This window comes from Barbus barbus (assembly GCF_936440315.1).
Source record: "Barbus barbus genome assembly, chromosome: 31".
Lineage (NCBI taxonomy): Eukaryota > Metazoa > Chordata > Actinopteri > Cypriniformes > Cyprinidae > Barbus > Barbus barbus.
In genome coordinates this window covers 13,363,272-13,389,077 of record NC_136759.1, presented here as the reverse complement: position 1 = coordinate 13,389,077, position 25,806 = coordinate 13,363,272, and the positions used below count along the sequence as shown (strand labels likewise).

General features: G+C 36.1%; 1 protein-coding gene across 2 annotated transcripts in view; it reads right to left on the bottom strand.

Moving 5' to 3' along the window:
• LOC306851086 (2-(3-amino-3-carboxypropyl)histidine synthase subunit 1-like) overlaps positions 1-4,824 on the bottom strand; it is a 100,901-nt gene extending 96,077 nt beyond the window's left edge. For both annotated transcript variants that reach the window (XR_013782475.1, XM_079387147.1), the window contains exons 1-2: positions 4,744-4,824; positions 1,518-1,667 (exon numbers count right to left, since the gene is read on the bottom strand). Coding sequence is in view for 1 of the 2 variants with exons in the window: in XM_079387147.1 (XP_079243273.1) it covers positions 1,518-1,667; positions 4,744-4,795 (202 nt within the window). In the remaining variant the exon portion in view is untranslated. The remainder of the gene's footprint in view (positions 1-1,517; positions 1,668-4,743) is intronic.
• Between the last annotated feature and the right edge of the window lie 20,982 nt (positions 4,825-25,806).

Sequence of the window (25,806 nt, the reverse complement as noted above, 5' to 3'; positions counted from 1 at the left end):
TTTCACCATCTTTTTTATGCCGTGATGAAATTCTCTGAGTTTAGTTTGAGGAGCTAAAGCACGTTAGAATAAGATGTCATTTCTTCCATTAAAGTGGATAGTCTACAGTAAAATGCTATAGTGAAATAGCGTGGGGCAACCCTGGGAAAATCTTGACCACTTATAATTGCTAAACTCTCACTAAGAAGCTGTATGACATCTCATTAGAGCGGTTTCAAACAAGCCATAAGTGTTATTTCTTGGGGGAATAATTCCACACCAATCTGACAGGATTTTTGCAAAAACCATTTATGGAAGTCACTATAGAGGATATAACATATTTTGATGCAAAACACTGGCCATTGTGGACACAGATTAAAACAAGAAAACAAAACAACAAGAAACTTTCATTTATCACATATTTCTCCAAAGAATAAATTATTGAGACTTCAACAATTGTTAGAAATCAAGTAACACTTTGCAATATGTTTCAATTCCTCCGCCTCATGTAATGCATTAGACGTCATAAGATAATGACAAACAACAATTTTTAACCATCATTTATTAATCTAGGTTAATGTTTATTTTTCAATATAATATTGTTTGTTGCTAATTCATGTATATTCAACATACATTAACTATTTCTAAAGTTTAAAATGTATATGTAGAAATGAACTTTAACCAAAGTAAATTCTGAAACGCACTTAATGCATAACGAATGAACAAAGTTAACTAATTTAACCTTAATGTAATGTGATACCAAAATCTGAATAAATATCAAATGCCAAAATACTATTTTAAGCTGCTGTGCTCTGAAGAATAAAAGTCATTGTGTACTGTGATCAAGCACGTCCTTGTTATTCAGCAGAATCAGTTGCTGGTTAAAAAGCTAATAACCATATTTTCCACATTTTGCTGAACCAAAGTGCTGATAAAATTAGGTAATTTTGCCTCTAAATGTCATCATGAATTTGACCAATTTTCCCAGCTGATTTAAAGCAGCCCTCTGCAGTAATTTTAAAGCTTGCACTTTGTTCCAGAGAACAGCAAAAAGACCACATCTTAATTTATGCCTGTGGAAACCTCAAAGGCAATTATGCTTTTCAGTTTGCTTGTCTCTGTCCTTATAACTAAAATAGCACAATAAGAACATTAATCTTTATAATGCAGCCTGTATGCACTCATAAAAACAATGAGCTCAAGACATACATTATGTAATGCTACTGCATTATCCTGCAAACAGAGATGAACTTTAAGGCAATTTATTCTCTATAGACAATCAGAATGACTAATGTTCTGGAACTGAAACTGTAAGCCTAATAACAAAAAATACAACATATAACCATTTTGCAGCTACCTACAATATATACAGTGTTGTCCCTTTTGTTGAAGTAGGCAGCAAATCAAGAGTTTATTCACACACATCGTGGGAAAATTATATCTAAAGTAAATAGCTCAATACAACCTTAAATGCATGACAAAGCACTGTAGTTTTACCATTTTATTAACTTTTTCAACATAACGATTTTTGTACTCACCTCTCTTGGCTTTGGCTTGTCGCACCCTCCAAATTGTTTTGTGGATCTCAAAATTGTAGTTAGCTGGCAAAGCCTTAATGGCCTCGTTGAGCTCTGGATCTTTGAGGATCTCATCAGGAATCTGATTGGCCACTCTCCTCGGACCTCGCACTACATTAAAAAGACAGTTAATTCACTTCATTTAAGTTTGCTTTAAGTGTTAATGAACTCAAGTGTCCATAAAGAAAACATTGTGCAATACAGTATGTGCAATTACAAACTGCCCTTGGCAAGTTCCACTAGAAATTGTATTTTTATGAGAAATTGATTGGGCTACAGTCTATATAATAAGACAAGGAAAGCCCATGTACTCATTTCTCAGACACAAAATTAATCATCACACAATCAATCAGTGCGCTGTCAGATCAGCTGCTGAACTGAGAGGTCAGTCATCAGCAGAATGAGTCTGTCAGCGATCTCCATTTATATTTGAAGTCTATGACAGACAGACCATCTGTAATGTACGTTCTGGCTATAGTTTAGTGAATGGCTATTCCTACACTACCAGTCAAAAGTTAGGAATAATTAAGATTTTTAATGTTTAACTTTTATGAAATTTCCCAGCAGCCATTACTCCAGTTTTTATCCCTTTACTACATTCTAAAATATATTCAAATACAAAATATTTTAAATTGTATTAATATTTTGCAATATTACTGTATTTTTTATCAAATAAATGCAGCATTGGTAAGCATAAGATACTTCCTTAAAAAATTAAAAATGTTAATAAGTACATACAGTACCCACAAAAAACATATTATACAGGCAGAACTAATGTAATATATTTTTCCACTGATTAACAAGAAAAAAATGCTAATGTTTTATAATGTAATCAAATGAACACCAATTGTAGTCTATTGGTTTTAGAATTGAGATAAATTGTTATGTGGAAATAATATGCGTGTAGACAAGGGCTTTCAATTGATTGCAATATAAATACTTCAAGGTCCAATTAGTAGAGAGCCAGTTACACATGCGGAAACTTACACAGTGAAGAAAAAAACAACACTCTAAATAGCTTCAAGAAAAGTTAATTGAAAAGGACAAGGCAGGGGTTGGATGGAATATTTCCAACTTATTGAATATCTCTGGGAGTATTACTAAATCAACAATTAGGCTGGACTACTGCAATGCTCTTCTGGCTGGACTGCCATCAAACACAATCGAACCTCTACAAATGATTCAGAATGCAGCGGCACGACTGGTCTTCAACGAGCCCAAAAGAGCGCATGTTACACCTCTCTTCATCTCCTTGCACTGGCTACCAGTGGAAGCTCGCATCAAGTTCAAGACACTGATGCTTGCATACATAACAACCACAGACTCAGCACCCTCCTATTTCCACTCACTATTACGAATCTACATCCCCTCCAGAAGTCTGAGATCTGCTAGTGCGCGACGCCTTGTGGTACCATCACAGAGAGGCTCAAAATCACTCTCCAGAACATTCTTGTTCACCATTCCTGGCTGGTGGAATAATCTTCCCACCCCTATCCGGAATGCTGGATCCCGTCTTCAAGCAACAACTGAAAACTCATCTCTTTCGGCACTACTTGACTTCATCCTAAACTCAAAAAAAAAAAAAAAAAAACTTAATCTTTCCCTCTATCTTTCTCTCCTTCCCTTGCTAGCTTGTACTTATTTGAACATTGACTGAGACTTCGTGTTACGAGCACTTAGTCAAAGTTTGGATGAATTAATCAAAAGTAGGTCAGTACACTTAAATCGACTCACAATATGGACTATCTGTAAACATTAAGCTGCAAAAAGACTATGTAAATATGAATTCTGCATGTTCGGCGTGTCTCTGTATATGTGAATGGCACAGACGCGCGGTTTTGACACACACACACACACACACACTGAAGTGCGCGACGCTCGCGGTGTTTTCCGCATCTGCCATGTCACTAAATGAGGACATAAATATATGAACATCATCCCCAGAACTACTCTGAGAGTTACTTCATGAGCATTTGACTGTTTCGTTTGAGTAAAACGATCGTCATATCATAAATAGGCTACAGAAACTTAAGAGGTCCTCATGGCAACCCATCAAAATAAAAGTTCGGTTTATTTACTAATACTACTACAATTATTACAACTTTTGTTTAAAAGAACAATCACACAATACGCTATTTCTTACATGTATTAATTTTAATAGTAAACCCATTTGTTTGCCAAATTTGAGTTTAACTCTCATTTGATTAAACGATAAATTAAATTAACGTTTTATGCCTTTATTTGCACTGCACTGTAAATGAAAACTAATGGAAATTACTGTCACATGGCCAAGATTAAGATACTGTCACATAGGCCAAGATTATGATGACGGAAATTGGGACATTTCAATAGGCTATTGAACCAAGTGTGCCTATAACAGGCTATTAGTGTTATAGTTTCATTAAAATAGTTGCGGTCTTCTTCACAACTTCTACAATGGAGCTATGAAGACAATTAAATTATTTACACTTATTATATACATTGCGCTTTTTAAATGAATCAATTGAAGATGATTAGATGATGAATTGAATAGTCACCTCTTGTAGGTTATGATTTAGTCAACCGAAAATAATTAATGAAGAATTATGAGAGGTTATGCTATTACACATACATTTCTAACATGTAAATTATTGAAGCCAAATACTTACATTTCCCCAAGCTGTTTAGCTGTAGTATTTAGTATTCATAGGCTTAATCATGAAGCATACAGTGGCCCCACTTTTAACTCTCTCTTTATATATTACCCTTATTGTAGATGGATGCATGGGGGAAGACAAGAGTAAGAAGTGCAACCAACACTAGGGAAGGCCATTTTGGTCAGAGCCCTTGTTATTCTTAATTTTGATATTCATTTTCATTTTTACACCAGACATATATATCATACATATATATATTATACTATACAGAAAAAATTAACATTTCTCTGTTGAGCAACATAAACTGTGTGACAACTAGCCCCGGTGTTAATACGTAACTGCAGTAACACATACTACAATTTAGAACATATAAGAACATTTCTGAACGTTTCAGGAGTACTACCACAGTGACAGCGATGTGTCTTATAAGGCAGCATCTATTTCACACAGCATCATCAGACAGAATTAGCGCGATGTTTCTTTTAAAACCCGATCTGGACAGATATCTCAACCACGATGAAGTATTAAAAAATCTAACTATTAATACTCACCTTTCGTTTTGTTCGCAGGGACCACTTCAATCTCGCTAGTGGGAGCCGCCATCTTTCCCCAAACGTGGAGTGAACCAGACATTACTCATCGAACACAGAGCTGATGTGAGCAAATCAAGTGTCGATGCCATCGATATGAGCGATGCATGAGAGACGCAAGGAAAAAGTTTTCAAACATTTTATGCCAAGGACCCAAGAAGCAAATTAGATTTCATTGGAAGGGATCTCTTCCTAAAATAAAAAAGCAGATATGTATTTACATGCATGCATCAAACACCATTTATGCTGAGTGAGAAAAGTATTTATTAAGCAGACATTACCCTCCTTTCTATGATTAGAGTCGTGGTTCAGTTTTAAAAAGTAATTTAGGCAAACTGAAAATGTTTCTTTTCAGGTTTCTCTCAGAAAAAAAAGGTACAAAACTGTCACTGGGGCTTTACACTTACTTTCAAAAGGTAGCTATTAGGCTATGTAGCCTACAGTTTAGGTAATAATAGATATATAGGACTACTTTTAGAGTACTAATAGAGTATGTGCATTTAAGGTACTGATAAAAAATTAATTTACAAAGATGTAGCATTTAGCTTTTGTACCTTTTGGTACCAGTCTAGTGATAGCGTTGCACATATTTTTTTCTGAGAGTATAGATGTGTAAACATGAAGTGCAACATTTTCAGTTCAATACCTTTTAAAACAGAAGGCAAATTTGGTGAAAAAAAAATATTATAAATCTTAAATTTCTTTCATTAATCTCAAATTTGCACATTATGTAAACTTATAAAATTAACAAAGTGAAATCAATTTTTTAATATAAGTATTACAATATTTATGTGTAGCCTATACCATACTAATTATGCTATACTGTAGGAAATAATAGGCCTATGTACCTTTAAGGGTTTACTATGCACCCAGTTTGTACAAAGGTCTATCATTTCAAAAGGTACCACTCTGATGACAGCTTTTGTACATTTTTTCTAAGTGTGTATACCCTGGTTAGGAATCCCCCCATTAGCCTATATCCATAAAATATGACTTTTTAGTTATTTAGGGCTTTTTTAATTTTTTACTAAGAAAAATGTCAATCTACAGCATCTAACAAAATTAAGCTTTCTAAACATGAACAGGGTCGGTGCTTAGGTGTTGTCATTCTCACAGCCTGAAGTCTCCTCATTAATCAAATTTATAAAGAGTCTTTCATGACTCCTCATCTCCATCTGTGCTCTGTTGCCTGGTGTGTATCTGCCTGTGAATGGAGACAGAAGTGCAATAGCTTGAGTCACCAGTCTCCTTCACAGTGAATGAATAAGTGGAAGTGTTCCTGTGTCTCAGACACAAGCAAAAACTATACACAGAGGTGAAAGAGGCCAGAAAAAAATAAATAAATAAAAATAATACTTGCATTTTCATCTTTGATAAAGATAATAGCTACTATGCATGTATTTACACACAATTTCTTTTATTAGGTATAAAAAACTTATTTTATGCGTTACCCACCCCCTTAGTAAGTCTTTAGCTCCTCCTCAAATTGAGTTAATTTACATATTATGAAACACATTTAGTTTATTTGACAAAACATTCCAGTAACACTGACAAAAAAGTGTGTGCATATATACGTAGCCTGTATACTTTTTTTCTTTTTTAACAGCAAAGCAAGGTTGTATTCAAGGTCTGCCAGCCTACTAGAGACAGTAGGGGAGAAGAGCAAGACACAAAGACACACACACACACACACCAGAGAGAGAGAGAGAGATTAATCGAGCTCCACACACCAAGAATATCAACCACTAAACCAACACATGGTAGTGTCAGATTATTTTGGGGAGGGAGAGAGAGAAAACAACAGTCCATAAGTGGATTGAGAGCCCCATCAGCTCAGAGGCATCACAGGCACGCGCATCTCTCAGCTGGAGCGCATCATCTGTCCATTCCGCCACTCACTCACCGCGCACGACATGTGAAGGTGTAACGCTCATACGTGTGATTTGTCCGTGTCCCGAGACCCGAAATATCTGGACGAAATGCTTTCAAGAAGGTGGATTGTTGGAGATTTTGTATGGAGGCAGCGGGACACCTCCCCATAGTTCGGCGTAGAGTCTCTCTGAAGAGTGCGCGAGAGACCGACACCAGAGTTGCTGCGGCTCGGATTGAGGAGCATCTGCTGATTTTCCCCAACAATCTGTGTTTTAGAGGGATAACCGACTCTCAGACGCGTCAGTATCTGGCAATAAAAGCTTTTAGAGCTTTTCTGGATAACATACTACAATACTGCTTGCTTCGTGGGGGTCGCCGAGACCTGAACTACACCACCAGGTGCCCCCGCTTAATCTATTCACCGGATAACAATTAATACTGCAGAATGTGTTCCTCTCCTTTTGGACTGCTCTCAATTGAATCTAGTGAAATATTTGCTCGGGACCACACAGGATGAAATGGACATCAGCTCTGCAATAAATTAACCAAATTGAAATTCAGCGAGAAGTCTCATCTGAGCTATAGGAGTACATACATTTATGTATTCTGATTAAATCAGACAACGTTTGATAGATCGCCTGGCATTTTACTGACAGTGTGAAGTCTGGAATACAAGAATAAATGAACCTGAGTGGACAGACGGAGAATTAACAATATCCAACATGTTTAAACGTGGTAAGTGCAATTTACAACTTTTGTTCCTGCTGTTTTTAAATAGACATAAGTTGAATTTTGATTTGAAGAATATTTATACTTAAATATTGATTTTTTTAGATATATAAAAATGAGAATAAATATCATCTTGTGTGGAATCACAGCATGCTAGGTTTATTTATGATTTTAAATAAATGATAAATGCTTAAAAATGCATTTATATATATTATATATATTATATATATATATATATATATATATATACATTTTTCAATTTTAGCTGTTCTTTGAAAAAACATTTTGTTATAGCTAAAGATGCTTGTTGCAGTTATGCAATAATTATAAAGTGTTATTTTTATATAATTTTTAATATATTTTTTTAAAGCAGTTTGAAATAGAATATGACAGGTTTTATATAAGTTTATGGGTTATAGGTTTTGAAAGTTTATGTATAGCAGGCTGTTAAGTTGTTACAGCTCTCATCCGTGATCTTTTTCCCAGAATCATGTGTGTCTGTCCCCGGGTAAGCTCAGCGTAAAGCAGATGTGTTTAAAATATTCATCATCATATCACAAAATATTTTTTTAAGATGCTAGTGGTGGGTGCCGCACTGCAGTTTATGGCCGGTTTTTCATCAGAAAGCATTGTGCTGTCTGCCTGGCTCCAGTATATTTCTCTTTGTGGCTTAAACAGGTTTGGCTCAGACAGTCTGTCACATTTATTTACGGACAATGTTTATGATCAAATGATGAAGTGTAAGGAGTGAATGGTAAGTCGATAGATTAACTGCTTAGTGCTAAAGCTGTCAATGGGAGACACTTGAATGACCTGCAGATTATTGCAAAGACTTGTCAGTTTGTTTTTAAAACCTGGAGTCCCAGTTGAACCTTATTTAACACCATCAGCTCATTACTAGAGGCTCCAGGACCTGAGCAGGGTGTGTCAGATAAGGGAGACATCTAAAATGCGCATTGCCAGGATCAGAATTGACAGCCACTACACTAGATCAAATCATATGTGGTTAAACAGATCATAAATATGATCTTACTGCCCAGTGTTTACTAGGACATTTCCCTTGCCCCATTTACTGCACATTTAACTATCTCTAGACCTTTTGCATGGCACTATCACAGACGCTCAAGCTCTCAGGTTGCTGACTGCATAACCATAGTGAGTCAGTCTGGAAAACCGAATTTCCTCGGAGGAGGCCCAAAGCTTAATGCAGAGACAATTGTTATTTCAATAGACTTGGCGTAGGAACAAAACACACCTATCAAGCCTCTCACAGCACACTAAAGACCCCTTATGAATGCCTGTGAGGAGCCTGTGGTGCAGATATGAGAACACTGATTTGGTTTTGAACTGATTTGAATCTGATTTTCATTTACCTCAAAGTACACCGCTACAGTGTGGTTTTACAGTATCTTTTTGGAGATATTTGATCCCGCATATTTTGGGACATATATTCCTGTATTTGTTTCTTTTATTATATTATAGTAGTAGAGTTGTAACTGCAGATGAAAAGTTTAATGAATATTATATATACAAACTACCATTCAAAAGTCTGGGGTCAGTAAAATATCATATGCTCATCAAAGATGCATTTGTTTGATCAAAAACACAGTGAAAACAGTAATATTGTGAAATATTATTGATCCTTCATAAATCCTTCTAATATGCTGATTTGCTTATTATCAATGTTGAAAACATTTGTATATGTGTATATATATATATATTACTGTTATATTTAATTGTTATTATTTTTTTTGTAACATTATACACTCAAAAAAGGGCACTGCGCTGCAAAAATAAATAAATAAATAAATGAATAAAATAAAATAAAAAATAAAAATTCAGCATCAATTCTTGCTGATTAAAAGAATATTGAAAATATTGAATATCTGAAAAATGGAAATTGATTTCTTTGTTTTAAAAAATATCTTACCGAATCCCATCTTTTGAACAGTAGCGCGCGCACACACATACACAAACACACAATAAAAACTTTATTTTTTACACAACAACCTCATTTCTAATTGTTTAAACTTATAGTTTTACATCTCACCAATAAAGAAGTTACAGTCTCTCCAATAAAGAAGAGCTTTAAAGTGGCGTCAACAAAATGGATCTAGATTTGCCAACAGCTGTTAATAGCACCACAAATTATAAGGCCATCTAATGGAATAACTGTTGTTTTATATATATATATATATATAATTATGAAGAAATAATGTTTTTAAAAGTCAGAAGAGTTGCTTTTAGGCTAATGAGGTTTCTTTGCTCTGTTGGGTATTAATTGGCCTTTCGCTTCAGAGTGAATCAGAAATTATGAAAAATTCTGCAGCTTTCTGTTGTGTCTATGATGTATAAATAGAGAAGAATGAGAAGATACTGAATTTATCAGATGCTATGCACTAGTATGACATTTTCCAGAAATGTCTGGGCTATCAGGTTATGTGGCAGTGCCCTATGTGCCAGTCTCAGCAGGGCTGTGCTGTTTCTGCTAGTAAGAGGTCCAATTTCCTGAAATTTCTTCCTCAATTTCCTCCCAAACTCACTTAAACACACACAGGCATGTTTTGGTCTTGGCTGGAAAAAAAAAGTGCAGCCACACTTATCCTGCCCATCTCTTAGGCTGCCTCCTGTTTCTCTGTCTCTGTTTCTTTGTATCGTCTGCTTGCACTTCACAATTTCTGACAGGCATTTAAATTGAAACATGCATATATGATGCGATATGGTATATTCAGATTTCAGATGCATATCTGAAAGCAGTGCTTCAGACCGCAATTGGTTTGTTGTGCTGAGTTATCAGTATATAGAATGGCCTCGTTTTAAAATTCAGCCTTGAAACGTTGTCAGGCCCAGAAATCTACATCCGGTGACAAATATATTCTGTGCTTGAGTGGATCTGGTTTGTTTCTGCTCAAACTATCAGGCACAACCCACACCTGCAATCAAACCAGAAATATTTTCCCTGCAAAACCTCTGCAATGAAATGAAAGAAATAACTCTCTTGTGCATTAGCTTGATTATACAGCTGTGAGTGGAGAAAGGTATTCAGACATGATCCTAGACAGCGTTGTTATGGGCAGATGGATGGGAAAGGAGAGCGGCAGTTGGTAAGCAAAAGAGGAAACACCTGTGGCCTGACACCACTCTCCTGCACAGCTGCTCATATTCCCCATTTCTGAGACCTTCACTCATCACCACAGACACCCTCAGACTGAAATACAGAGTTACTAGAGACAACCTTTCCAGCCTGCACCTGCTCAGTACTGTTATTTGGGCTACAGGATACCCCTTATTATTTGTAAAAATCTGATCGTGTAATTTCCAGCACCAAACATAATGACTGTTTCAAACAGGTTTCTGAAAGACTCACCTTTGTTCGGTGCACACTGCTGGTTTGTGATAGCTTACTTATAACTGCTGGTTTGTGATAGCTTACTTATAACTGTCACTTTACAATAAACTGGGATAGGATAGGAATAAATATTTTAACATTAAAAAAGTGATACACTTCACATTTAACACTTATATGTTTACCACAATCAGCCTTCAGCATCATTTCCTCATATACAGTAGTGTTTTAACAGTGACAGTTGGGTTCTGGAAGTAAAAAGCCCATTTATTTTCTCCATAGGGGAATTGATTTTTAACAATAACTTCTAAACCTTTAAAAGCAGACCTCCTGTGATATGCTTTCATTGGAGCTGCATGATTTCAAATTCTCTTTAAATAATCATGTTTAACAGCTGAATTCATGGTAAAAAACTACATTGCCCATAATTATGCAGTGACTAGTCAGAAAATTGCACACTTTAGCACCTACCCATAGCAAATGACTTTTTAAATTTGATTGTCATTCGCGACACTCAAGGGGAGTTCACAGTTTTGTACCTTTGTTTTTTTTGTTAGATTTTCAAACTGTTTTTACTTCAAATTGAATTTTGTAATGTTGTGATTCACCTTGTGGCTTATAACATATAAGTAAGACTTTCTTAAAACGCCTATGGGAAACTGTTGACTCTATTACATGACCTTCTGGAATACTTGATTCTGACTGGTCAATCGCGCCATCTAAATATCTGATATTTCCTAATATTGACCATCATCCACATATTGGATATACCGAAACAGGTGCTATGTTCATGCCTCGCAAATAACCCAGCATTTCAAACAAACATAACTGTTGCCCTCTCTCAATTATCAAATGTATTGAAAATGACCTCAGAAGACTTAAGTGTATTACAGTAATATGGTTGCAGTGTTTGTCTTGTTGTGATTGTTTAGTACATTGTAATGAACTTTAACTTAACTACTTTTATTAGCTAATATGCAGGTAAAAATACAGCATATATATATATATATATATATATATATATATATATATATATATTAGCTGGGTGGTGAAACATGCTTTGATCAAACTTGCGTTTTAGGAAATCATCTTAAAGGAATATTTCACCCAAAAATTAAGATTATGTCATTAATTAGTCACTCTTATGTCGTTCCAAACCTGTAAGACCTTTGTTCATCTTCAAAACACAAATTAAGATATTTTTAATGAAATCTGAGAGCCCAGACATGGTTAAATTAGTCCATGTGACATCAGTGGTTATAAGAGAATTGTTGACTATAGTAGTTTTTTCTTTGCTCACAAAAAATATTCTCATAGAATAGAATAGAATAGAATAGAATAGAATAGAATAGAATATACTGTACTGTACTTTTTTAAAAATTGACTATTTTAACGTTGTCCTTACTATGTTTCTGGGCCTTGAACTTGGTAGTTGCGCTGCTGCCTATGCAGTTTCAGAAAGCTCTCAGATTTCATAAAAATTTCTTAATTTGTGTTCCAAAGATGAACAAAGGTTTTAAGTGTTTGGAACGGCACCGGAGCGAGTAACTAATGACAGAATTTTCATTTTTGGGTGAACTATCCCTTTAAGTAAAAGACATTTTTTGAGCTCAGTGTAATTCAGCAGTTTAAGTAGTAATACACAGGCTCTGATCACATCACTGGACTTCAATTTCCACACAGTTATGAGACATGTCTCAGACCTCTCTGCATGCCAAACAGCTAATTTCCTGAAGGACACTCACTGAATGACAAAAGGGTGAGCGTAGAGGCCAGCAACGCCATTGCCTGTCATCCTACCCCGTCCCAAGGGAGATAAATTCTTATCATTCCAGCTTTCTGTAATTATAAGTAATTAGTAGCACAGGAAGTGGTATTTTAATGAGAGTCATTCTCTACTTATGTCCTCATCTTCGTGCACCTTTTGACCAGTTCAAACCGAGCACAGGATGCATTTGGTTTGGACAAGGATGGATGTTTTATTCATATATTATCTGCTTGGTTTGTTTCCACATAAACAAATGAACAAATGAGTGTTTTGTTTTTCTTCTCCATAAGGCTGACTTCCACTGGCATTAGACAGCAGTACATTGTAATGGTTAAGACGGAATGAGTTTGCAATCCGGATGCTTGTAGCTGACATTTCATCTTGCAACAATGTTCTCATTAACTCATAATTCATACACAAACTATAATTAAATACACATTTTCTGGCTGCTGTGGTGTCCAGAAGGGAGGAAGTCTCCAGCGTAGCATGTGGCATCTCTAAATGCCCTTTACCAACACCTGAAATCTCAGCACAAATATCTCTCCTCTGTCTTTGGAGTGGAAATGAGATGCTGGCTTGGTCATTAGTGGATGATAATGAGGTAAGAGAGACAAACAACCCTAAGCCCTGTTGGTTTTGTTAATATTAATAATTAATTTCTCATTAAGTGGCTAATTGCGGTGGAAAGGTCAATGTCAATGTAAGGTCCGTTGATGTTAGGAGATGAGTAGAGTCGAAAGAAAGATTACATCTGTGTTTCAACTAAGCCACATACCAACAGATATTTTTATTTATTTATTTAATACAAAAAAGAACGATAAATACATTTAAATTAAGGCTGTCAACGTTAGCCCGTTAACATGCGATTAATCTAAAAATTTTAACATGTTAATATTTTAGTTTAATGCAAATTAATCGTTTGATAAGGTTTGACCCCAACTTCTTGCCGTCATCGCAGCGTGGAAGGTAATCATTGCCTGTGTCCCAATGTGCACACTATCCATCCTAAATTCTATGTGATATTAGTAATTTCCAATGCTATTTAGGGCAGATAGGGTGGATATATGCACATTGGGACGCAGGGATTGTGTGATTATGAGGCACCTGGCTCGACAAAAGTGAAGGGAACGCGGAGAGAGAGAGAGGGAGAGAGAGAGAGAGAGAGAGAGAGAGAGAGAGAGATATGTATACTCGTATGTGATAAGGGTACAGTGAACCGTGTTGCCAGGGTCGCGGTTTCCCCGCACAATTGGGCTATTTTGAAAATACAGTAGCGGGAAAAATGACAGAGCCGTGGGTTGCGGTTTTTTGGGGCTACTTTTATAATGTACTGCGGCCGCCCAAAGTGTATGTGTACACATGTGATCGCAAAAGGAAGTTATTACAAACACTCGATGGTGGTTTAAAGTGAGTTCTGAATAAAAGTGTACTATTAATCTCATAAATTGTTTATGTAGCATGATGCTAATGTTAGCTCTAATTAGGGTTGCCACCTTCAGCGAGACAAAATAAGGGACACCCATTCACGACGAATACCCCACCCCCCCAAAAAACAACAACAACAACAACAAAAAACCGCTCAACTATGTAAACTTCTAACAGAACATATTAATATGGTTATTTTAAATTTGATTATTTCTAATTATTAATTATTGTTCGTCTTTTTTTGACAGTTCTGCAGCTGTTACCTGGATGGGACGATTAAAAAAAAATGTTTTTTATTAATTTGCTCAAATTAGGGCTACATTTATTTTTCCCATTTTTATCTAAATAATTTTGTTTTGTTTTTTTACTGTTTAAAATGCGAAATTGTATATGACATTTTTGATTATTTACTATGTATAAATTTATTATTTATATAAATGATAAATTAATAAGGGTCTAACATTAATCATAATCTATTAATTCATCTGTCTAATAATGTCTAGAAATATAATAATTATGTCTACCAAGCTTTGATAATGTATGGAATATTATATTAATATAATAACAGACTATCCAAATTTTAATAAAATAATAGGCCTATACTTTGAAGCACAGATGTGGCTGTTACTTTAAAAATATGTAAATTTTCTCATAATTTACCCAGGTTGTTCTAAAGTTATTTTTTTTTCTGAACACAAAAGAAGATACTTATGCGGGTAACTAAACAGCTGCTAGTTCTCATTAGCCTAACTTAAAAAAAAAAATACTATCAGAGTCATTGGGGACCAGAAACTCTTTGGTTACCCACATTCTTCAAAGCATTTTCTTCAAAAGAAAGAAATTATTACAGGTTTGGAATATCTTGTGGATGTGTAAACTGTCCCTTTAAGTCACAGTTCACCTTGAGCAACTGAAATGTTTCTCTGCAAACTGCGCGTTTTTCATTAGTTTCTGGACAGACCCATTGATAACTTTCCCATTCAGCCTTACATCTGGAAAGCCTGGTGTTCAAAGGGCAGGTGTGAGCTAGATGTTTTAAACCGTGCAGGTTCAGCGCATGCTGCGCTCGCGTGAAAGGGCTTTAACGGCGCGCGTTCTGGAGACTCCGTCACAATGAAAAACAAAGATGCCAAAATCCAATCACGCGCAAACGAGCTTCTCTAATACCTCATATGAAATTGATTTCATTATAATTGCTATTAGTATTATAAACAGTGCAAAATACTTATTTGTTGATTCATCTATGTGTTGGCATTTGTAAAATAGGCCTACGGGGACTAATCGCGTCCTGTATTGATTTGAATCAATTCCGTATTTTAAGGGACGAGTGGCAACCCTAGCTCTAATGCACCTGCAGAACACGTCAAATTCTTCTTCATAATGCATTTTATCATAATACTTCATGTAAGGTCGCAAGAAAATGTTTCGTTGTATTTATTTAGAAATACTTTTGATAATAGTTGGGTAAATGTATACTGGGATTGAAGCGATGTGGCTTGGTAAATGTTTTATTGCCAGTATAAAGGCTGATAATGGCTGAATTAAAACAAACGAATAATAGGGATTATGTCTCATACCTGGTGGAGATGTGAACGGTTCTGTTTCCTTAAACTAGTTTATCATGCATTCCTTTATTTCAACACATTCACAGGTAAATCCTAGTATTTTAAATTTGCGATTAATCGTGATTAATCACAGTCCAGGACTGTGATTATAATTGATTGACAGCACTAATTTAAATTATTAATAAAAAAAAATAAAAAAATAAAGAAATGAATACTTTTATTGGGCAATGACAATTCAAATTGATCAAAAGTGACAGTGAGACAGTACAAAAGATTTCTATTTTCAATAAATACTTTTCTTTATTTGTATTCATCAAATAGTCCTTAAAAAAATTGAATTTTGTTTCCACAAACATGATTTCTGAAGGATCTTGTGATACTGAAAATGCAGCTTTGCCATTACAATAATTTATCTTTTTAAATATATTAAAAACAGAAAATATTTATTTAAAATTGCAAACAGTTTTTTTTTAATTCAACTACTACAGGTAAGTTGTTTATTTGGTCATGTCTTATCTGGCATAGGGAAGTAAGTAAGCCAGAATTATCACTGGTGCCACTTCAGAAAAAAAATGCATGATGCCTTGAAAGGATATTACAGTGCAACAGTATTGACAGTCATCCCAAGCGTTCTAATGCTCCATTGACAGACCCACCTGAGAGATGCTTTCATTCCCATAGAGCCGTGACCAGTGAGTGCTGAGACAGGAATGCTGTCCTCCCTGCAGGCACATTGCACTACTAGCACATGACATGTGGATGGCACTGGCTGAGGAACTGGATAATCATCAGGGAGATATGTAAATTCCAGAGAGAGCATGTGCGAATTGAAGCAGCCATGCAAAGATATACGGTACACTGCATAAATCAATGTATATGCAAGGGTAAACTCACACACAGCTACATGCCTAAATCATGCTTTCTCTTAATGTGACCTTCAGAATCTGTTCATTTTCTCATGGTCCATAATGCAGGTTTTATGTTCCCGCTGTGTTTAATAGAAATTATGGAAACAGTATCTGTCTGGAGTCTAGTCCATTTTGGTTAAATCTTTACCTCTGATTGAAGTCTGCTTTATGGGTTTATTTAATTATAAAACTCTCAGCATGGAGCTTATAATAGCCAGAAACTATGATCTGACCGTAATCTTGCAGAGACATTTTTAGGCTCCCTCTTGTTCTCCTGCTTTACTTTTTCTCTCTGGCTGCTTTTCTCCTGGGTCTCTACTTCTATCAGGCTTTCTTCTATGATCTAGTAATGGGACATAATATAGAAACTAGAGATGTGAATGGGATAATAGTCACTTTCTTTATGTTGAGTCAACCCCGATCATCATCTTGGATCAAGGCCATAGACGGAATCTCTGTGATTGCTGGCATCTTTTCACATTTTACTCTCAGCTCAGATTGAATGAGAGATTGAGGTGCTGAGAAAAAGCACCAAATAAGAGACAATTCCTCTGTGTTATAAGGCCTTCTCTTGCCTGCAGGATCTTCATTGTATGATTGAAGCCAATTCAAAGATCAGCAGTCCCTCCAAGATATTCTATCAATAACTCTACAGTGGGGTGTCTGGCACACAGTCCTCCTGGGGGCAGAATGAGCCTGTTTATCTCCAGTTAAAAGCTATATCTATGTTTAACCTTATGCACAAAGGAAAATAGCTGTGTGAAAGAAAAAGCAGAAGTGAGATCCATTTAAAATCTTATTTTTTCCCTAGAATTTCTTCTAGACATAAATAATATTAAATAGAGAGAATTATTTTTTTTTTAATCCAAATAATCTAAATTTAGAGAAGTGCTTTTCAACTAGGGGCCTGGGGCCCACTAGGGGCATCAGAAAACTTCCAAGTGGGCCACACAAAATCTGACACTGGGGCATTACCCTTTATTAGTACCTAAGTGGTACATATTAGTATCCTTTGAATGGGTAGCGTCTCAGTGACTGCTTTTCTATATTTTTTCTGAGAGTGAAGGATGACTTAAAAGAACTTTATTACATTTAAAAAAATAAATAAATAAAAGAAATTTCAGTTGTTTTATTGAAGAACAAAGTTTTGAAACATCTGGAAACACAATAAAAGGTGCAAAATCTGTCTCTGGGTGATACCTTTTAAGTACTAATATGTACACTTTAGGTACTGATATGCACCTTTAAGGGGTCAAAATGGACCATTTTGGTACAAAGATGTATATTATGAAAAGGTACTGCCCAAGTGACAGCCTTTGTACTTTTTTTTCCTAGAGTGAATAAACTGTGGATGAAATGTATAAATGTATGCTCCCCATTTCTGTTAATAGAAAAGCTTTAAAACAATGAATTTTGTCATAATTATGGCAGAGATACTGCAAATCGGGGGACATGAGTTCTTTGGATATTGTTTTGGAGATCTGGAGACCTTCAAATCATAAAGGACCACTTCTTTAGAAGTTTAGAAAAGATTTCAACAACATATCTGTGATGAGAGGCAAGATCTAAAAGCAGCTATATTAATGATGCATTAAAAAGGAATAGAAAATCAGGGGAACAGGAACTCAAAACACACAAACCTCAATGAAACATGGGGAAACCAGGTCTTAAATACACAAGGGATAACAAGGGACACCTGGAGACACAGTCAAGGGAAACCAATCAGAAAAGAAACTACAAAACGACTACAACACAGGGGAAGTCGTGGCCTAATGGTTAGAGAGTCGGACTTGTAATCCGAAGGTTGCGGGTTCGAGTCTCCGGCCGGCAGGGATTGTAGGTGGGGGGAGTGAATGTCCAGCGCTCTCTCCACCCTCAATACCACGACTGACGTGCCCTTGAGCAAGGCACCGAACCCCCAACTGCTCCCCGGGCGCTGCAGCATAAAATGGCTGCCCACTGCTCCGGGTGTGTGTTCACTGCTGTGTGTGTGTTCACTGCTGTGTGTGTGCACGTTGGATGGGTTAAATGCAGAGCACAAATTCTGAGTATGGGTCACCATACTTGGCTGAATGTCACTTCACTTCACTTCAATAGGAGATAAGAATATAACAAAAGAGTCCAAACATATAAGGCAAAATCTGAAACTTACGACAATATTATAGTTGTGTTTGGATCAAAATATGCAATAAAACAACTTGTATTTTAATACGAACTCAAATATTTCTAATCAAATTCTTCCAAAACCATAACTGGAGTTATATAAATCACATTCTCTTTTATAGCTCTGTGCTCTTACTGTATGTCAACAATAGTGTCAAAAGTTTTTGGCAAAACATCTGCGACTAAGTTCTTTGTTAGATTCCAAGTCTTCTGGAGATATGAAAGAACAATGTCTGAGAAATAAAATTTCCTTTGGGTATCTATATGATGGTATTGCAGGTTTTTACAGGGGCTCGATACACTTAGCTACATAAAAGACAGAAACACTAATATATTTACTTCAACAAAGGTACTGCTGCAAACATCCACTCCATGATTGTCTTCACAAGCCTGTGTACACTTGTGTTTGACATTAGGGCAGGTCATGAAATGTTAAACTGCTTCCTGTGCAACTAAACCATAGATTAAATCTCCCAAATCACATACTGAGTTTGGCAAATATTGTCACTCAAAACCAACCCCCCTGGAAACCTCTGTGCTCTTTACACACACAGCTGCAGTGTTCTGTTTCAAATCTATGTACTAGTTAAGATTTTAATTTGCATTCATTTCTGCATCCTGTTTGGTACCTTTGCTAATTTAAAATTTATTTTTAATTAAATTCTGAATGCACAACCCTGGCCTGATAAGTGTGCATGATGTCAAGGTCTGCTTCTGAATTAGCCTCTCAACAACAGTGTGAAGGCCACATGAGATATTTCTGTATACAATTAAAAAAACTACAGAGAAAAGATCTGGTTTACTATAGACTCGAAATACAACTGATGAGTACAATTATAATTTCAGCCATGCTCTTGACTCTTAAAACACACATTGCTGTATGTCAATAGCGAACAGACCTGTTGGATTCCTCCATATCTATAGACAGCAGAAATTCATTTTTACAATTGGACCTTGGCCGGTTTTCAGGTTATTGCAATTTCACCAATCTGTGTGCTTTGTTCTACATATCTAATATCATGTATTCCATTCTCTTTATCTCTATATCTCTGTATCTTTGTGCACTCTCAAAACACCTATTAGCTTTTAATAAAAGATACAGAAATGTCAGCTTCTATGATGAAAATCCACATCTCTCATCTTTTCATCCCAAACTGCATTGTTCTCAGAACAAAAAGCCATTCAAATGAAACACATACATGCACAGTGTTTCTTTCCCTGGATATGGAGTAGATGGAAAATGATATACAGACATGAAATCAGCTTTCTTATTAACACAGGAGGTCACTCAGCTTGAGTGAGACTGCTGTAGTTGCTATAACAGTGTGAGGCATTCAATGCACACAGTGCTATGGGAATGCAAACCTCCCAGTGCTACCTGCAGCCCACCTTAATTGCCATCCATATCTGGTGACCACAAAAATCATAGAAACTTATGGATTGGCTCATTTGTCATGGGCCATAGAAATGCACTTTTGTTTTTTTTTCAGAACACCCTGACAACCACACACAACACACTAGCATTGTGCAATATGGAAAAATCTAATTTTCTTAAAAAAAGTCAATCAATTTTTAAAAATAATTCCATTAAATAATAATAATAATAATAAATTAATGAATAATAAATAAATAAATATTCCAATTGTATGTACAGAAATAATTTAATTTAATTTAATTTAATTTAATTTAATTTAATTTAATTTAATTTAATTTAATTTAATTTAATTTAATTTAATTTAATGACTAGACTGCATGTGATACACACTAAGACTCAATTTTCAATACTATAAAAAGACATGACCTAGATTACAGCTGTAATTGATTTGTCCAGTAGTGAAGCTTTTTATTTACTTTCATGACTCTGAAGTCTTTCTTTTCTATTTCAGGAAGTATGATTGAAGCTTTTAGTGTCAAGACAACCTCTGGGAGAGCCATTGGTTTAGCAGATTTGCCCTTGTCTCTTGTAGCACAGCCATGTCAGTAATTCATCTTGTACAAACAAAAGAAGAGCAAGTGAACACGTAGTGCCAGCAGCTCATTTACACTTCCATATTCCCCTATGAATGTTGTGCTTTTAGGCCACAATAAACCCTGTTTCATCCCCCATCTGTGTCTCTTCATTTAAACCACATACTCCCAAAACCGCCTCACCAGAGCAAGAGAAAAAGAGCATTGTTATGCAATGAAAGAAAAACATTGCAACAAAAGAGAGATGCCACAGAGATGCATTTTTTTGTAGTGGATTAACATATTTTTAGAGGAGACAAGGAGAATGTATGTAAAATGTAAATTTAATGGAGAGAAAAATTAAAATGAGGGATAAGCTGCAGCTGTAAGGACAGACATTAGCTTATTTCAGGATATTAATGGAGGGAACTGGTTTTCTTTGTCACGGCTGCTCTGTCCCATGATAGATCAGGAGGTTTTCTGAGAAGCCCAGCAACCAACCTCAGTCGGCCAATCGGGAGGTCATATTCACTGATGCCTTTGTGCCCATCTTTGGGCAAAACATCAAGACCTCACGTTACCAAGGGAGCTGGAACTTGATTTCAATCACTTTGATTATATTTGCATTTTACTTTGCTTAATTCAAGTCTTTGAGAGCCTTCTTTAAAAGCTCACTGCACAAAGAAATGATGAGATTCACTGGAGGATCTTCCATCAATGGAGATTTAAAGGCAAGCTGCTGGAAAAATCATTGGAAAGAAGTGGAGAGGAAGTTCTGATTACAGGATCCAGAGGCTGATTAAGGAAGGACAGAGGGGCAGTTAAGGCTGTATTTACTGTCAGTGTGATCAAAATCATGCAGGACTTACCAGCCCAATATTTGTCTTTGTATATATATATATATATATATATATATATTATATATATATATATATATACAAAGACAATATATATATGTAGGTATGTATGTATGTGTATAATATTTTCAAGATGGCTGCCAAGTCAACTGTAAGCACACAACATAAAGCAGGCTTAGTCCTGTACTTCAATGTATTGAGCATTTTTTTTTTTTTCTCCAGAGAAGTTTCCAGGTCACATTTTTCTCTGTAACAGTTTCATTATTTAAGCTTCCCTTCTATTGCTCTCTGCCTTTGGTGTTCAAAAGAAGTGTACAATGCTTTAGTAAAAGAAGTGCTTGTGCTTACTCTGAAACTATACTACATTATTCACAACAGGTTAGGGTCATAGAAAGGGGCCGTTTAAACTTTTACACGCAAATGGAACCAAGATGTGACAAGGCCTTCACAGTTCAAAGACTCTTTTACTTTATTTTTCAACATTAGCTTCAATTTACAATTAGCACGGTGCTGGTGGTCACAGGAAGTAGTGTTAAATCAAAAAAATATTTAATTGCTGTGACATTATAAATACATTTTGATCTTCATTACTATGCTGCAAAAAAGCTAAAAAAATGTTCTAAACATCCAGTTTTTTAAATGTTTTAAAAAATATTTTTTGTTAACATTCCATTTTAGAATTTTGCAAACATTATGAGAATGTTACTTTTGAATGCTCTCTGAATGTTCTGAATCAAGTACTGTAATGTCCAACTAAAATGTTTCAGAAATTAAACGCTCCATGAACAATAACAGAACAGCTCTCTGAATGTTTAACATGTCCACCATTCCTAAAAGGAACATTATGGGAATGTGATTTTAAAACGTTATCTTTACAATTTGTTGTAGTAAGTATAAGTAGTAAGATTTAAAAGAGAAATGTTAGATGAATATTCAACTAAATGTTACAGAAATAAAACATTCCATGAATGATATATAAATAACATTGGCTAACATTCTGAGAACATTATTAAAGACCACATAACTCTGAACAAACCTTACATTACTAGACAAAGGTTGGTTCATAACTATGAGAAAACCTTGCAAGAACGTTGGCCAAAGTTGTAAGAATGTTCCTTGTTAGCTGTGTAGCTAAAACCAGTTTACAATGCTAGCCGGTTTTATAGTTGAAGCTGTTGATCAGCTAACCAAATGGGCTAAAGTCATCCTGACAAGCTAACCTCCCAAATAGCACATGTACGTCTGCAAGATGTCTGTTAAAGAGCGCTTCATCTAGAAAGTATCTGCTGTGTACAAACATCTGATAGACATCTTTAAAGGGTTAGTTCACCCAAAAATGAAAATTCTGTCATTGATTACTTACCCTCATGTTGTTCCAAACCCATAAGACCTTCGCTCATCTTCGGAACACAAATTAAGTTATTTTGGATTGAATCTGAGAGCTCTCTGACCCTCCATAGACAGCAAGGATATTACCACGATCAACGCACAGAAACGTAGCAAGGACATCAGTAAAATAATCCATGTGACATGAGGGTTCAACCATAATTTTACGAAGCTACAATAATACTTTTTTTGTGCAACGAAAACAATAATAACATAATTTATTTAGCAATTCTTCTCCCCATGTTACTTTCTTCCACCATTTTTGGAGAGTACCCAGAACATAATCAACGTAATCAGAGTTGTTTAAGTTCAGAAGACAGTGCGCAAACGCTGAACGTAAACAACGCTCGTTACATTGATTACATGCTGAGGTACTCCAAAATGGCGGAAGACGTAACTCAGGTAACTGTGCACAAAAAGTATTCTTGTAGCTTCAGAAAATTACGGTTGAACCTCTGTAAGATGCCAGTTTTACATACATTCTAAATCGTAAACATCTTAAAACAACACACTCACTCCCAACTCGCTTGGTCAGGACCCTTTGGCATCACTTTTTGATGCACAGGGTACCCATTTAGCGCCATTTTTCGAAGTGCAGAGTCTACCATTGTTTTAAATAAGAAACCCGTGGCGTCAATATGCAGACGCAAAAGGTACTGGGAATTTTATCATCATGATTAAATGATATATTAGTAATAATATTGCCATAATTGCAAATATGTTGGGGTGTCACAGCAGTTTTATTTATATTACATTATTTACACATTTACCCAGCCCCACTTTCAGAACGATTTTTTCCAGCTGATGAGCGATACAAACATTGACAGCCAATCAGAATCCATCCTGCTATAATGAGCTGGAGAATTTAAAGCGGCAGACGCTCATGCGCTTTAATATACAAATGATATCATCCGCTGGTGTGGACGCTAATATCGTTATCTTTATAGTTATCGTTCTTTGTGTGAACGGGGCTTTACATCAGCCTTGGTTGTGAAATGCTATTGGCTCTTGTATATCTCGTGACCGATTGCTCCATGCTACTGGATGGGAGTATCTTTTTGAATGAGATGTGAGTGCGTAACGGATCGGGATCATTTTCAGGGATTAAAACCTTATGTTTTACACTCTTCTTCGCATAAAGACATTGTATGGTTTCAGAAGACTTGGAATGCTACACGACTGTAATGCTTTTATGCTTGTTTATGGTCAGCTTTTGCAATAAATACCTGTGACTGCACTTATATTTGCCTGTTACGTGTTTTCTATTGTTCAGAAGTGGGTAGGTTTAGGGTAGGCGTGGGGTTAGGTGCTCCAATGAAAGTATAAATTTATATAAAATTATAAAACTTTTTTTTTTTACAAATACATGCAAACCATTAAATTAAGACAAACAACTGAAAACAACAGAGGACCCTTTAAGTCGAAAAATGACGCTAAAGGGGGTACCTTGAGCTTCTAAACACGACAACAAGTGGTCCTGACCAAGCTACAATATATGACGAGTCGCTTAAAACAACTTCCAAATTTGACATCAGATAGGAAACGTCCTATAGATGTATTGAGGATGAGCAAACACTCTGAGCAAATACGTCTTGCAGATGGAAATCCAGACGTCAAAATAGACGTCTCCGTGATGTACGTGTGCTATCAGGGGTTGGTTTACCATGTTCCAAAACATAACTTCAACAGGTTGACTAGCTTTCTTGCATGGCATAGTATTTCTGTAAGGTTTATGATCCTTCAGGTGAATTACAAATGATTTACATTTAAAATGCTTATGGTTTTCTAAGATATTGTTCAAACGCTGCTAATATTGTTATGCAAATAAACTGACACAACCCCTAAAATTCCCCACGTCCCATATCACTCTTTTCTAAATACTAGCACAAATAAACAGCAAACACAATAACAACCAAGACAAAATCCCAGCAGAAGGCTGTGGTCCACACATGAAGTCTCACAACTCTGTGGCAATTATCTTGCCGATTGGCAAGGCCGCTGGCTTTGTGCAGACGCAGCTGTACTGAAGCAGGTGCATTAGCTGTGTGTGTCTGGCTGCGCTGGTACGAGTCCTTCCACAGGCCCATTCTTCTGCAGAACATGCCAGAATTACAAAGCAGACACCGCAGACTGCTGCTGTTCTCAGAAGCTGCCACTTGGACAGGTGCGAGCGTTTAACATAAACAAATGCTTTAACCTACTCCGTCATATGCGGCTCACCCTCATTCGATATCCATTAATGGCTGTTTTTGGCAGTTTTTATTGGGTTCCATCCAGCTGCCTACATAAACAGGCTTTCAAAGACTTCAAGAGACGCCATTGCATTAAAATTTAAATTGTTTCGAAATGTCACACTGTGACAGTGAGCTTTAGAAAGCCTTGTTTGTGAAAATCTCCCTTTAGCCTTTGCTCATTAGCCTGTTTCAAGGTTACGCATACGTTTGCAAAGTTAACTTTTGCTTGAGAATGATCCCTGTAGACGTCACCGTGGGGACTGTCTGCTATAAAAAAAATATGGAACGTCGCGTCTCTACTTCTTTCCAAAGCCAAAAAGTCAGAGAAGTGGCCACTGTCATCTTGTGCTAAAAACATAATTTGGAAGCAGATGCTGTGCTGTAGTGATTATGAGGTGGAGCCGCGGTATCAAAGTCCCACCCAGACTCTTGCAGATGCAATCACAAGCATACATGATGCCACACCCCTTTTTTTATAGCATCATGCTAAAACCAAATGAACACTGGAACATACACCAACTTAAAATGACAGAAAGCATCTTGGGAAAAGTAATTTTTTTGAAGTGCAATTAGATTTTTTAGTTTGGCTCACAAACCATTCATTTAGATGGAGAGGGTGGGGTTTATGACCTATATTACAACCAGCCACTAGGAGGCTAGAGAAATGTTTTCGCTTAACATTTCAGGATGTGTGCAGCACACTTGTTGGGGACGTCGGGCATGAATATAGCTCTACGAAAAAGCTCATAGCAGGGATGTATCTAGTACAGAAGAAGCATCTTCGATTGTCACTTCATTAGTTCCCGTTAAAAGAGGCGACACTG